Source organism: Miniopterus schreibersii (genome assembly GCF_964146895.1).
Source record: "Miniopterus schreibersii genome assembly, chromosome: 16".
Lineage (NCBI taxonomy): Eukaryota > Metazoa > Chordata > Mammalia > Chiroptera > Miniopteridae > Miniopterus > Miniopterus schreibersii.
In genome coordinates, this window is record NC_138116.1 from 32,695,070 (window position 1) to 32,708,218 (window position 13,149).

The 13,149-nt window shown below is 48.3% G+C and overlaps 1 protein-coding gene across 1 annotated transcript in view; it reads right to left on the reverse strand.

Moving 5' to 3' along the window:
- Positions 1-1,643: 1,643 nt before the first annotated feature.
- The window catches only part of LOC308568830 (uncharacterized protein), a gene marked incomplete at both ends in the record, with an annotated part of 29,773 nt that continues 18,267 nt past the window's right edge, over positions 1,644-13,149 (reverse strand). The window contains one exon of the mRNA XM_081162034.1: positions 1,644-2,634. Within this exon, the coding sequence (XP_081018160.1) occupies positions 1,644-2,634 (991 nt within the window). The remainder of the gene's footprint in view (positions 2,635-13,149) is intronic.

Consider the following 13,149-nt stretch of genomic DNA (forward strand, 5'->3'; position numbering starts at 1 on the left):
CCGGAAGGTGACCGTGCGGGTTGGGGGGGGTTGGGCTTTAAGCACATTGGGGGCTGCCGGGTGGCCATGAGGTGCCCTGAGCCCGGTCCCATTATAATAACCTGGTTATTCAATGACAGGAAGGGGTGACGGGGAGACGGAATGGTGTAGCCTGCCAGTCCCCCAGCTCTGCCAGGAAGCTGCAGTGAACACCCTTCAGGTCCGGTCCCCGCCAGCAGCTGGGGGAAGGGCCTGGACAGTAGAGGCGCGCCCAGCAAGCCTGGGGGACCCGGGGAGGGCTACCTGTCAGTGGTACCTGGGAGCAAGTCCGTGGCCAGGGAGGCGAGGCCACTGCAAGGGTGGGGAGGTTTGATATTTAAGCTGCTGAACAAATGAGCCCCTATCTCTCTCTCTCGCTGCCCGCCCCTGACTCCTGACTTGCGGGGCCCTGCACCTGCCCACAGGGCCCACAGCCACGTGGACTCCACGCAGTGGACTAACGGACTTTAACTAGCCTAATGCTCCATCGGCCCCAGCTCCAATGTGGAAATGACCCTTTGAACACTGGCCCTGCTTTTGGCTCTGCTGGAGCCCCAGCGGCACCTTTTCCAGGACTGTGTTAAGGGGCTTTGCAACCCGAGAAATAGAATTCCACGCCAATAAAAGCCATTCACTCTCCCTTTCGACTTTTAGAAAATTCCTTTTCTAAAGGTATTGCAAGAGCCACTACTCCCACTAAACTTGGGGGAAAAGGACCTACTGATTTCTCTGGCAACAAACCCACTTCCAAACTCATCTGCAAATCAAAATGTCACACCCATTCCCCCAAGCCAAGCTCTCCAACCCCAGTAACCCCCAAGTCGTCTTTGACGTGGACATCCAAGGCAAACAAGTTGGTTCAATTGTCTCAGAATTATTTGCAGATATTGTACCAAAACTGCAAAATATTCCTGTGCATTGTGTACAGGAGAAAAAGGCATTGGACACACCATTGGGAAACCTCTTTCAACATGAGAAATGTTCAAACCCGTAGTGAACTTTCATGAGTTTATTTAAGCCAAACTGATGGCAATTGCTGGGAAGCAAAATCTCAAGGGATTGAGAAAATGCTCTGGATACTGGCAGGTTTACCCCTTATATTTGCCTGGAATACAGGGGCTGTGTCCAGAGGGCCTGTGGGTGAGTCCTAAAGCAGGGAGCTGACCTGGCCCCGCCGCAGGTAAGGGGCAGCCTCACCCAGGACACCTGCAGAGGGGCAGCACACAGTGTCTTCTAGAAAGGGCTTCTATGCGGCAGGCTCCTTAGAAAAGGCCAGAGCTCAGGAACATGAGCGTATGGGTGTCAGAGGACACAAGTGGTCTCCCTAGGCTATAACTAGATATATCTGGATAAGTCTGGGACTGTGGTCCTGTGGCCAGGCAAGTTAAAGGATTTGAGTCTGCAGACTTCTAGTATTTGTGTTTGTGTGACTTGACTTATTACCAATGCTGGTGAGGTCTGGGCGGCTTTGGGTTACACATACATGTCTTTTCTATCATCACATATACGAGATCATTCTGAGCTGGAACTATGTCTAATCACTCCTGTCACCCTGATAGGATATGCCCTGCACATGGTACAGGATAGTCCCAGTCTTCACAGTAATGCCTTGTCCAAAATTACCCTCATGTGAACCTCTGGAAGGCTTTCCCTAGGAGGAGTCTTCCCAGAGCCCCATGCATGTCCTTGTTCCTCAGGCTGTAGATGAAAGGGTTCATCATGGGGGTGACCACAGCATACATCACTGTGGCCACTGAGTCCTTCATAGAGTCGGTTTCCAGGGGCTTCAGATAGACCATAGAAAGTGTCCCATAGAAGAGGGAGACCACAGCCAAATGGGAGGCACAAGTGGAGAAGGCTTTGTACTTGCTAGAGGCTGAGGGTATTCGGAGGATGGCTCTGAAAATCCAGACATAGGACAGAATCATGATCCCTAAGGGGGTGAAGAAGATGAAAGATCCCGTGGCAATCAGTACCATGTGGATGACTTGGGTGTTGGAACACGCGAGCCTCAGCAAGACATTCATCTCACAGAAGATGTGGTGGATCTTCCGGGACCCACAGAAGGTCACCCTGGCCATGAGGAGGGTGAGGAAGAGACCATAGAGGAAAGAGATCAGCCAACAGAAAGAGAGGAGCAAAATACAGAGCCCAGGGCTCATGACTGTGACATAGTGAAGTGGACGGCAGATGGCCACATAGCGGTCATATGCCATTGTGGCCAGGATGCAGTTGTCCAGGGTCACCAAGGAGACCAGGAAGTAGAGCTGTGTCAGGCATCCTGCATAGGAGATGGCTTTGTTCTGGGATCGAAGGTTCACCAGTGTCTTGGGGACTGTGTTGGTGACAAAGAAGAGATCAGTGAAGGAGAGGTTGGCCAGAAAGAAGTACATGGGAGTGTGCAGTCGAACATCAGTGCCTATGGCCAGGACGATGAGGGCATTTCCCACCACCGTGACCAGGTACATGGACAGGAACATCCCATACAGGACATGCTGGTCTTCAGGACTCTCTGAGATCCCCAGGAGTATGAAGTCTGAGACCCCACTCTGGTTACCTCCAAGCATTTCTCCAACTGTCTGCAACATTAGCACCAACAAACATTTACTAAGTGTACTCAATAGAGTAAAGACATTCAGATTAGCAAAATCAACTATTTTCTTAGCATTGAAAATGTCTAAATAAATTTTATAAATTTTTTAAAACATAAGCAACAAAGTATTAATAGAGAAAGCTTTCTGCAACTTATTCATTCCAGCAACTTCTAATCTGGCCTCCTCAATATTATAGAAACAATGCCTTGTCTTATTTAAAAGGCATTGTTATCGTCTTATAACACTCTTGAAGTACTTAAAGATTAGTATGTGAATGTATGGTAGTATAGAGATTTTAAATGATATTTAAAATTAGTGTATGCATTATAGGCAATGTATGTCATGCAACTGGAAAAAAGGAAAAATATTATTGTTTGCTGATAGAATGATAAATCTGGTAAACCTAAGGCAATCAACTGAAACGCCATTAGAAATAAAATGGGATTCCAGTAATGTTGCCGTTCCCACAGTGAATTGATCTGAAAGGAATGATGTTCCCCGTAAGTTGTATAGAGCAGTGATGAAGAAAAGGTGACGGGATGTTAAGTACAAATCAGTGCTCACAGCACAGTCCCAGAGAAGCAGACCACAGCCTCGGGAGACAGCCAGTGACACTGTCATAACTGTGCATGGGGCCGGGTGCGCACTTGAAACACTGGGGACCACTCTGTAAACTACATGATTTTCTACTTTATATGCTGCCCATCTAAAACTAATCCAGAATAATGTTGAATGTAAGCTGTAATTTTAAAAGTATAGAAAAGTAAAATTAAATAAGTAATTAAGAAAAGAAAAGAGCGGCCTATTGGAACCCTGGGGTTCGTGGGAGCGCTGCCACTGACTGGCTGTGAAGCCTCAGCCAAGGCACCTGAGCTCTTTTCGCCTCCATTCATTCACTTGAAAAATGGGTCAGGTGTGCATAAAATTGAGTAGTAAGGTGCTCAACACAAAAAGGGTGCTTGCAGTGAGCGCTCAACTAATATTGGCTGTTCTGATTACATGGAAACAAGAATCAGGACTAATAAGTGAAAATATACCGGGAACAATCCCATCCACACCATCGCCAAGCAAATCTATGTGGTAAAATGTTAACTTAGTCAGGCAGGACCTTCAAAGTCTCCAGAGAGGCACAAAGTGAAAAGGTAATAAATGGACAGACAGCCAAGATTCCAAAGAGAAAGATGACCCATTGCAAAGGCCCCTGTTCAACTAGTAACCTATTCAAAGTTAATCTTCTCAAAGGCTTTTTAAGAAACAGAAGCTAATCTAAATTCCTCTAAACAGAAGCATGAAAGCAAGCTAGGCCAATGCTGGAAGAGATCACAAGGAGACACTTGCTCTGCCAAATGTTAAGGGCTCGAAACAGTGTGGTCCTGGTGCTGTTGGGACAGATCCATAGGCCTGGACAGAGACGTCAGAAACAGGGCCAACTGCATGTGGAGCTTCGTGGACTATTATGACCATGGGTAAAGGTCGCTTTATATACTGAATGGCATTAGGAGAAATGTCTAATTCTTTTGGGAAACAGATCAATTTTTGTATCTTACCAAACACATTTCAAAGTTAGTAAAGATCAAAATAACTTATTGTGATGACAGTTTAAATTTTGTATGTTAATTATACTTCAATAAAGCTCAAATAAAAAATGAAAAAATAACCTTTTTCTTTTGAAAACAATGCATATGTAATAAAAATTTTAAATTAAAGTAGAGGAAATATAAATGATATTAAATTCTACCATATAGAGATAGATAAACCTTGTATATATTTTGGTGTCTTTTTAGATGAGACTCGGACAAAAAAGCCAGTCTTGTCTAGCACTGGGGAAAGAGCACCTCAGAAAGAAAGCAGCCCCAGTTTGGGGGATTTGTCTTAAACTATAACAGGACAGAATCACAGACGCCTATATGTATAAGACAATTATCATGGTCTTGTTAAAAAACATACAACAGGGAAAAGAAGGAACTTAAACTCCCGCCATCAGAGATGTGTGGACAGTGCACACTCCGTACGATTAAAGGCACAGTGAGGCCTCTCTAAGGCAGCATGTATTCCACTGATAGTGTGAGCGTGATAATTGTGAAATTAAAAATATAATTTCTTCCTACCTAGTAGAATAGAAAAGTCACCAGTTATGCTTCTGTGACGCTAGTGGAACCTGCTCCTGGGTGTGACTGAGCAGGAAAGGGGGGAACTCATGTGAAGGGCCCGGCGCTGGCTGAGCGCCCTCCTTGCCACACAAGCTGTGCTTTCTAGACGACAGATCTCATCACCTGTGTTCCCTACAGCAGCTGAGCTCCCCATTTCCTCCAGAGCCCCCCAGGTGTGTGGCCAGGTGGTCAGGATGCCTCACCCCCAGTGGATCTGCTCCTCCCCTACCTTGCACTCTCTATTTCAGCAGTTTCCACAAGGTCACCGGATGCTTCGCTCCATCCGCCCAGCTGTTCCTTTCACCAAATGCACTCTCTCCGCTCTGCTTTTCCACTATTGGTCTGGTAAGACCCCTTATGTGACTCAAGCATTTCCTGCTGGTGACATCAGCTCTTGCCGCAGAGGTACCACTTCAGCCTTTGCCTTATTTTTCGACTTTATGTTTTCTAATGATCATCCACTGTACATTTTGCTTAAGATTCAGGGAAGCTCCCCTGCCTCCTACAGGACTGTGAAAGCCTTGAGAGCAGGGACAGTGCAGTTTTCATTCCTGTACCCCAGGACCTGGCACAGAGCCAGGCACAGCATGAGAATCATGACATGAGGGTTGAGCCCTAGCAGGTTGCCTCAGTGGTTAGAGCGTTGGCCTGCGGACTGAAGGGTCCCAGGTTCCATTCTGGTCAAGGGCATGTAGCTGGGTTGCAGGTTCAATCTCCGGCCCTGGCTGGGGAGTGTGCAGGAGGCAACCAATCTATGTGTCTCTCTCACATCGATGTTTCTCTCTCTGTCTCTCCCCCTCCCTCCCTTCCAGTTCTCTCTAAAAGTCAATGCCCCAGCTTAACACACACAATCATTTTTTGATCAAAAACTACCCTATACTGAAAACTTGGTTAGACAATGTGTTAAGAGCTCTTATTTATATTTAGATCTTATATATATTCCACACAACAGCACTACTTATTCCTATTTTTCATTTTTATAGAGGAAGCAATTGAGAGCTAGAATGTTAATAAATTTCCCATTGTTGCTCACCCAGTAACTCATGAAGCTGGGATTCGACCCTTTTACTGCCTGTAAAGTCCACACCCTCAATGCTCTGCGGCACAGGAAACCTGAGTGAGCTGCCACCTCACTGTGGGCTCGGAGAGGAGCTGAAATGCTGGATGTGGAAGCCCTTCTCCAACTGGGAGCCCCGTGTAGGTGGGAGGTGCTGTGATGGGAGCCAAAGGAGTCCTGTGATTTATCATTTCTCCAAGTTCCTATCTCCCATACCCCTCAAGTAGGAAACCCTGCTTTGAGGACAGAGAGGGGTCAGGGGGCCCAGTCTTGCTCCATCCCGGGCCTGGCTCTGCCTCCCACTCAGACAGAAGCAGCCTCAGCCCACCTGTGTGCAGGGAATGGGGCAGGATGCGAGGAGGACACTGCGGGGGGCTGGGCCCTGGTGCTGTCTGTGAGAGAGAGGAGACTGAGGGGTGTATCGTTGCAGGCTCCCCACAGAGAGATACGGACTGGCCAGGGCAGGAGCTGGAAAATACAGGAGAGACAGAAAGAGGAGCCACGGTACTTCCCTGAAGACGTAAGTGCTGTGCCAGTGAAGGGCTGGTGGGGGAAGAGAGTGCCCCATCCAGAGGGCATTAGATATGGGGGGTGACCTGGAGATTCCAAGTAGACAGGAACCACACGGTGTTCCTTTGGTATTTGAGTGAAACACGGGGTAACTCTCAGCACAGGCCCTGGAGACACTCTTGGGGACACAGCTTCTGTATCTGGTATTTGTTACCCGCATAATTCTCCTTTGGTTCTACACCATGAATAAGGTTCTCGATTTCTCTCAGTACCTAAGTGAGGATTTTAACTGAAGAGATCTGCCCAGTGTCACTGAGCGATCAGGTGGCAGAGAGAAGCCTTTGACCAGGAGGCCTGAGCTGGGTGTCTGCTTTCTGTTAGTCAAGCACCGAGAGAACACAGAGCGCCTGAGCACCGGAGGCTTCAAACGGACGGCTGTTTGCCTCTCAGGAAAAGAGGTGACTGATGAAGGGGATTGATGGGCTCATTCCAAGACCCCCAAGTTGACCAGAGGATGCAAAGAGCACCATGTGACTCCTGAAGTGACCCCATCCCTGAGCACAGCCAGCCCCCTCCTCTGCTTCTGCCATGGAGACAGAGGTCTCCACCCCTCAGGCCACATCAGAAATGACTTCCACAGCCTGGATGCAGTGCCCTGGGGGACACCTGCCTGACAGGAGAGAAGGTGGGAGGCAGGTGAGGGATCTGGGAAAACTCAGAGTATGTCCAGAGGACCCAATATATCTGCTTTCTAGTCCTCAAGCCAGGCATCTCCCACCCTCCAATGCACGGCAGAATCGTCTGTGATGCTTTAAAGTAAAAGGCAGGGCATTTCCCCTCCTTCTTGAAATGCTGGTTGTGTTCTGAAAACCAAGTCTTTGTCAGCAAACGCGCAGGGATTCCCACGGTAGGCTTCGGGAAATGCTGCTCTGAGTCTGGAAGAGCCTGTGGGGCCTGAGCATTGTGTCAGGTGGCCTTAGACACGCACAAACTCCTGTGAAGCGGGGCTGCATGGAGAGGGAGGAGAGTGGGGGGCAGAATGGGAAAGAGTCCCACACTTGGCACTGGAAAGCGGGCCCTTTTGTCCCTTGTGGTGCTCCCCGGCTGTGTGCCCTTGAGGGGACGTGCGGTCTCTGGGCCTCCCGCTCTCACCATGAAGCCCTCTTGCAGGCGATGAGGCTGCAGTGGGCTGAGCGACTGCACTTGGAAAACTACAGAATGTTAAAATGATGGGGGGGGGGTCTTGTTATATTGCCTTAAATAATAAGGAATTCTATTATAGGAAGGTCTCTCAAAGTATGTGGGTGTGAGAGAGTAAATGGAGAAGAGAGGAGAGGAGAGGAGAGGAGAGGAGAGGAGAGGAGAGGAGAGGAGAGGAGAGGAGAGGAGAGGAGAGGAGAGGAGAGGAGAGGAGAGGAGAGGAGAGGAGAGGAGAGGAGAGGAGAGGAGAGGAGAGGAGAGGAGAGGAGAGGAGAGGAGAGGAGAGGAGAAGAGGGAGGAAAGAGCGAGAACGCTGGTGAGAAATGCCCAGGCCTTACCCTCTGCTCTGCCGCCTCCACTTTCACCCTATAAAGGATGAATTTCGGTCCGGATGTGAAGGGCCCTAGGCGCTGATTTCTGAGTAGGACCTGATGACTGTCCTTCTGGCTAAGGTAGGAGCAGGGCGATTGGTGCCTGGATGAGCAGACCTTGCAAAATGGAGACAGAAGGTGAGGCTGTTTACGCCCTGGTGGGGATGGCGATCTGGGAGCTGCTGCGTGGGTCCCAGGCTCACAAAGGAGGAAGGGGACTGGGACCTCATCAGGCCTAGTGAACAGCTCTGCAGAGGCCTGGGGGTGGAGGGGGGGTGGGGAGGAATCCCCAGACGGCTCGTTGCAATGAACCTGGATAATTGCTCCAAGGTTAATATCTGGAAGCAAGGTTCTTGAGAAATGAGTCTTGTTTACGAGGAGCAAACCAACTCCACATGGGCAGCAATCCTAGAAGATGCCCTGAGGTCAGAGTAAGCCGGGAGCTGTGAGGGCATCTCCTGCGGTGCAGCCTGGCTTTGAGTCATTGGAGGTCTGGGAAGCCTCAGGCACTAAACGTGGGTTAGGATGATCCCCGATGGCCAGTGACTCCAAATGCTGAATGAAAGAGATTTTTACAAATCCTATTTGGAGGACGTAACAACAGCTTACACCTCAAATTATTTCTCTTCAGCATATTTTCAAATGCAATATCCAAAGAGAGGCAGATCCACAAGGAAGTAAGATTTCAAAAGCAAGAGCCAATAGCTGTAGGCACACAGGGACTTTAGATAATACAGCAATTAGAATGAAAACAATGATGTTTATGCCATTATAGGATATAGAACCAAGTGACAATGTTAGCAGGACTTTTTACAAACGGAGCGGACATGGGTAACCAGTAGACAGATAAAATACACTTTACTCCTCCTGCAAAGATCCTCTGTGTTGTCTTGTGGTCACTGCTCCTGCAGGGCGATCGCTCCCCGGACTCCGAGTGGCATAAATTAGCTTTACCCACCTTGTGCCTTATTAAATGGGGGTTTACCTTTTACACTCCCTTTGGTCTGCGTCTTTCACTCACTGTCCTATATTCGAGGTTCGGCTACGTGCTGTATGTGGCTGTGGACTGTTCCCTGTCATGGCTGCATAGGGCTCTGTTGTGTGTATACCATGGAAAGTCCATCGTGCCCCTGATGGCATGTTTGGTTTCCATTCTTTGGCTGCTGTGAACACCGCAGCCACTCCTTGCTGTCGGGCAGGTGTCTGTAGGGGGGGAATGTCTGGATGACAGGGCAGGTCTATGTCTAGCGTAGAAGATAGTGCTAAACAGTTTCTATGGTCCTTTTCAAAATTTCCCCTCCCTGTAGCAGGGTCTGAGAGTTCCAGTGTCTCTGTGTTTTGAACATATTTTGATATTTTTTAAAACCCTTTTAATTTGAGCTCCTTGGTGGGTGTGTAGTGGTATCTCATTGTGGTTTTAATTTTCATTTCCCTGCTGCCTATGAAGTTAAGCACCTTTTCCTGGGGTTACTCTACTCACGTTACCCCCGTGTGCACATTACCTATTTGAGTCCTGGTCCAGGTTGCTATAGGGTTATCCTTTCGTGTTGATTTGTTGGAGTTCTTGATGTATTTTGTCATGAGTCCTTTGTCAGAGATATGTAGCAAGAATATCTTCCTCAATTTTGTAGGTTGACATTCATTCAATTAATGGTGGGTGCTGAGAAATAGAGTTTAATTTTAAAATAGCACGGTTTATCAATTTTCATTTTATAATGCCTACTTTTTGTATTTTAAGAATCCTCGTTAAATATTGGCCAATGTTCTTCCGTCTTTTTCTTTAAAGGCTATATTGTTTAACTTTTCACATTTGGATCTGCTAGCAATCTAAAATTGACTTTTGTATCAGGTGAGGGAGAGATTAAGGTACATTTTTTTTTAGTTAATCCTCACCTGAGGATATTTTTTCCCATTGCTTTCCAGAGCACTTGAAAGGAAGGGAGGGCGGGGACAGAGAGAGGGAGAGGAAGAGAGAGAGAGAAACATCAATGTGCGAGGGACCCATTGACTGGTTGCCTCCCCCAGGCAGGGAGAAGCCTATGTCATAGGTTCTCCTGGGCTGGTTCCCAAGGCTTCCTGGGTGTTCCCTGCTGGGTGCCCGGGAGGGACCAGCCACTCCTTTCGCTGGCTGAGATTTGCGAGAAGGGCTGGCACAGTGGGGCCACCTGAAGACCTGCTCAGCGTCAGTGGGGCACAGGCCTGAAATGATGGTGATGGGATCACAGGCACAGAGAAAGTGCTTCTCTCCACCGGCCTTAGCTTGCTCTGGGCTGTGGGCCCTAGTCTGGGTGCTGCTTCTCTTAAGGAATGTATGTACCCACCAGGTTTTATTTATCCAGTTCCCCAGGCGATGAACACCTACCTTCATATTGCTGCAAACAACGCTGCATGTCTCTCTGTGGAGCTTAAGACAAGTCATGCTCGCTATATGCCCAGGAATGGGATTCTAGGTAACAGGAGGTAGATGGTACATAGACAGACAGACAGACAGATAGATAGACAGACAGATAGACAGATGGATAGACAGCGAAGGAAGAATGGTTATATGTACATGCATATATATGTATTCATAGTATAGATGCTAATATAGGCCATCAGGACAACTATCAGGACTTAGCAAAATTATATATATGTATATTCAAATACATAAGACCATATTTAATTTTATTTTGCTAAGTCCTTATCGGCGGCCCTCCTGGTGGCCCCCGCTAGCTCACACTCCCGTCGCAGCCGCGATGTTTCCATTTCCCCAGAACCTCACCCACGCTGCCCATCTTCAGGCTCTGATCTCCTTCCCATGGGTCTAAGGAGGCCTCATTACTTCTGGGATTACAAGTGAGATCTAATATCCCTTCATATCTTGTTAACCATTTGGGTTTCCCTTTATGAAATCCCCCTTTTCACATACTTTGCCCAGTTTTGTTCTGGGTTTTCCCCAACAAGACAAGTTCTTCAGCATCTCCCATGCCTTATACCCCTCCTCTCACCCACTACACGGTGCTGACACTGTGTAGTATTTTATACTTTTATGTCACACTTTTTATGTATTCTGTTCGTCAAGAGTAAACTTGGCTATGATATTTCTCACCCCACTTCTTATAACTCTTGGATCATCGTCCTGGATACTTTTGGTTCTTACTTGAATATTTTGTTCAAGAGTGTTTTCAAGGTAAATCTTTGGAGGACTTCTTAGCCCTTGTATGATTGAGAATAGTTTCATTATGGCTTCAAATTTAAGTGACTATTTGCAGGGCAGTTAATGTTTATATTTAAAGTTATTTTCTTTACTGCTTTACAAATATTATATAATTGTCTCCGTATATCCAGTATGCTGTGGACAAATCAAAATTCAATATTATTATTGTTCCTTTGTATGTGATCCTCTCTTTCTCTCTGGAATCTTAACATTTTCTCCTTGCAGTGTGTTTAAATTCCACTCTAATGTGTGTTCAGAGATTTATTGTTTTATTACTTCTGTTTGGAAATTCATGGGCTCCTTCATTCTTAACTTGTTTATATACTATATTTCCAGAGAAATCTACCACCATCATTTCCTTAAATGTTTCCTTTCCTCCCCTTTCTCTCAGTCTCCTATTTTCTAGATGTGGCCATTTTAATTTATATCCTCATTTCTCTTCTTTTTATGGTCCTGTTTTCTATATTTTTATTATTCGCTGATCACTGCCTTTAAGAGAGTAACACTACCTCATACCCGAGCTCACTGATTCATTCATTGCCAGTGACCATCACAGACTCTGCCTTTTCAGGCTCATGGCTGAGCTGCTCCATGGTCATCGTCGGTAGGCCCATCTCCAGGGTGCACGGGGGAGGTTTGTGTTTGCGGGTGTGACAGGCAGTGATAGCCATGGCTTAGGTCTGTACACAAGGGTATGCAGAGGACTTGTCTAAATGTTCACCTCCACACTTCACAGTATCCTGAGACCAAGGCATCCACTCTAGAGCTGGAAGCCCCATCAATCCATAGGACTGAGACCAGAAACAGTCTTCAGAATTTGATCCAGAATGAGAGCACCGGCATGCACATGGGCAGGCAAAACCCAGCGCGCGCGCACACACACACACACACACACACACACACACACACACACACACAGACATTGCTCTGTCTCTCTGTCTCTCTCTCTGTAATAATATATTTTCAGAAAATTATATCATCATTTGTTCCTGAAATATTTCTCTCTCTCTCTCTTTCTGTATTAACTGTGAGTGGGATTAGAAAAAACGCAGACACAGTGGAGGTGACATATGGAAGAAAAAAGAGGTTGGAGGCACTGCCTCCCCGTGCCAGCCTCCCCCAGCTCTAGAGCAGTCACCCTGCGGCACCTGCTGAACGATCCCCTGCAGGCGGGAGGCAGACTGGCCCTGGGGGCCCAGTGACTGATCCAGGACCCAGAAGAGGGAGGAATGAGCCCGAGTCTGAGCCCAGGGCTCCCTCCTCAAGTCTGGGGCCTGGCTGCACCCAGACCTCCCAGGGGGCTGTGGGGAGGGGTGTGCAGGTGTCACTGGGCACAGGATGGTTTTCCATGGAGAAGGGGGGTGAGCAGTCGGCGGCCCCAGGACTGTCTGTAGAGCTGGTATTAGATGAGGGGACCCAGGGAAGTTGACCCCAGGAAGTGAGGTCACTTCCCAGTAGAACTTGGAACCCCCGTTACCAGGCACCCAATTTGTAGCAAGAGCCCAACCGCCCCCTCACTTGGCGAGAGACACCTGAGAGTGCGAGATGTTCCCTTGCCGTCTGCCCAGGGATCGGGGCTCCTGCCTCAGGAGACCCCGCAGAGACAGTTCTTCTAGTGTCTGCCGACGCTGGTTCACCCTCAGCCCCGACGTCGCTGCCGTTTTCCAGAAGATCGCCGGAGGTAACACAGGGCAGCCTGGGTGGGACCGATCCAGGCCGGGAGCCTCTGGGAGCCATCCCTGTGCAGCCCACATACCCGCTGGGGCAGGGACAGGTTGCTGGGCGCTGGATAACCCAGAGGGCCTGTCACGGTCACACCCCAGGACGGGGCAGCAGGTGGGAGGGGCTTCCCAAGGGCCTCTGATCTGTGCTGGCGGGAATCTTGGGCCCTCGGGCTGTCACTCCTTTGCCTTTCCAGGGGAGGTCTGAGCAGATCGCGGGGTGTGTGTGTGTGTGTGTGTCTGGAGTGGAGGGTCACAAGGGTCTGGAACCAGCAAAAACAGGGCTCTGAGGCTTTCTGCCTGGTGACTGGGAACTGTCTCTTCAGAGCTCC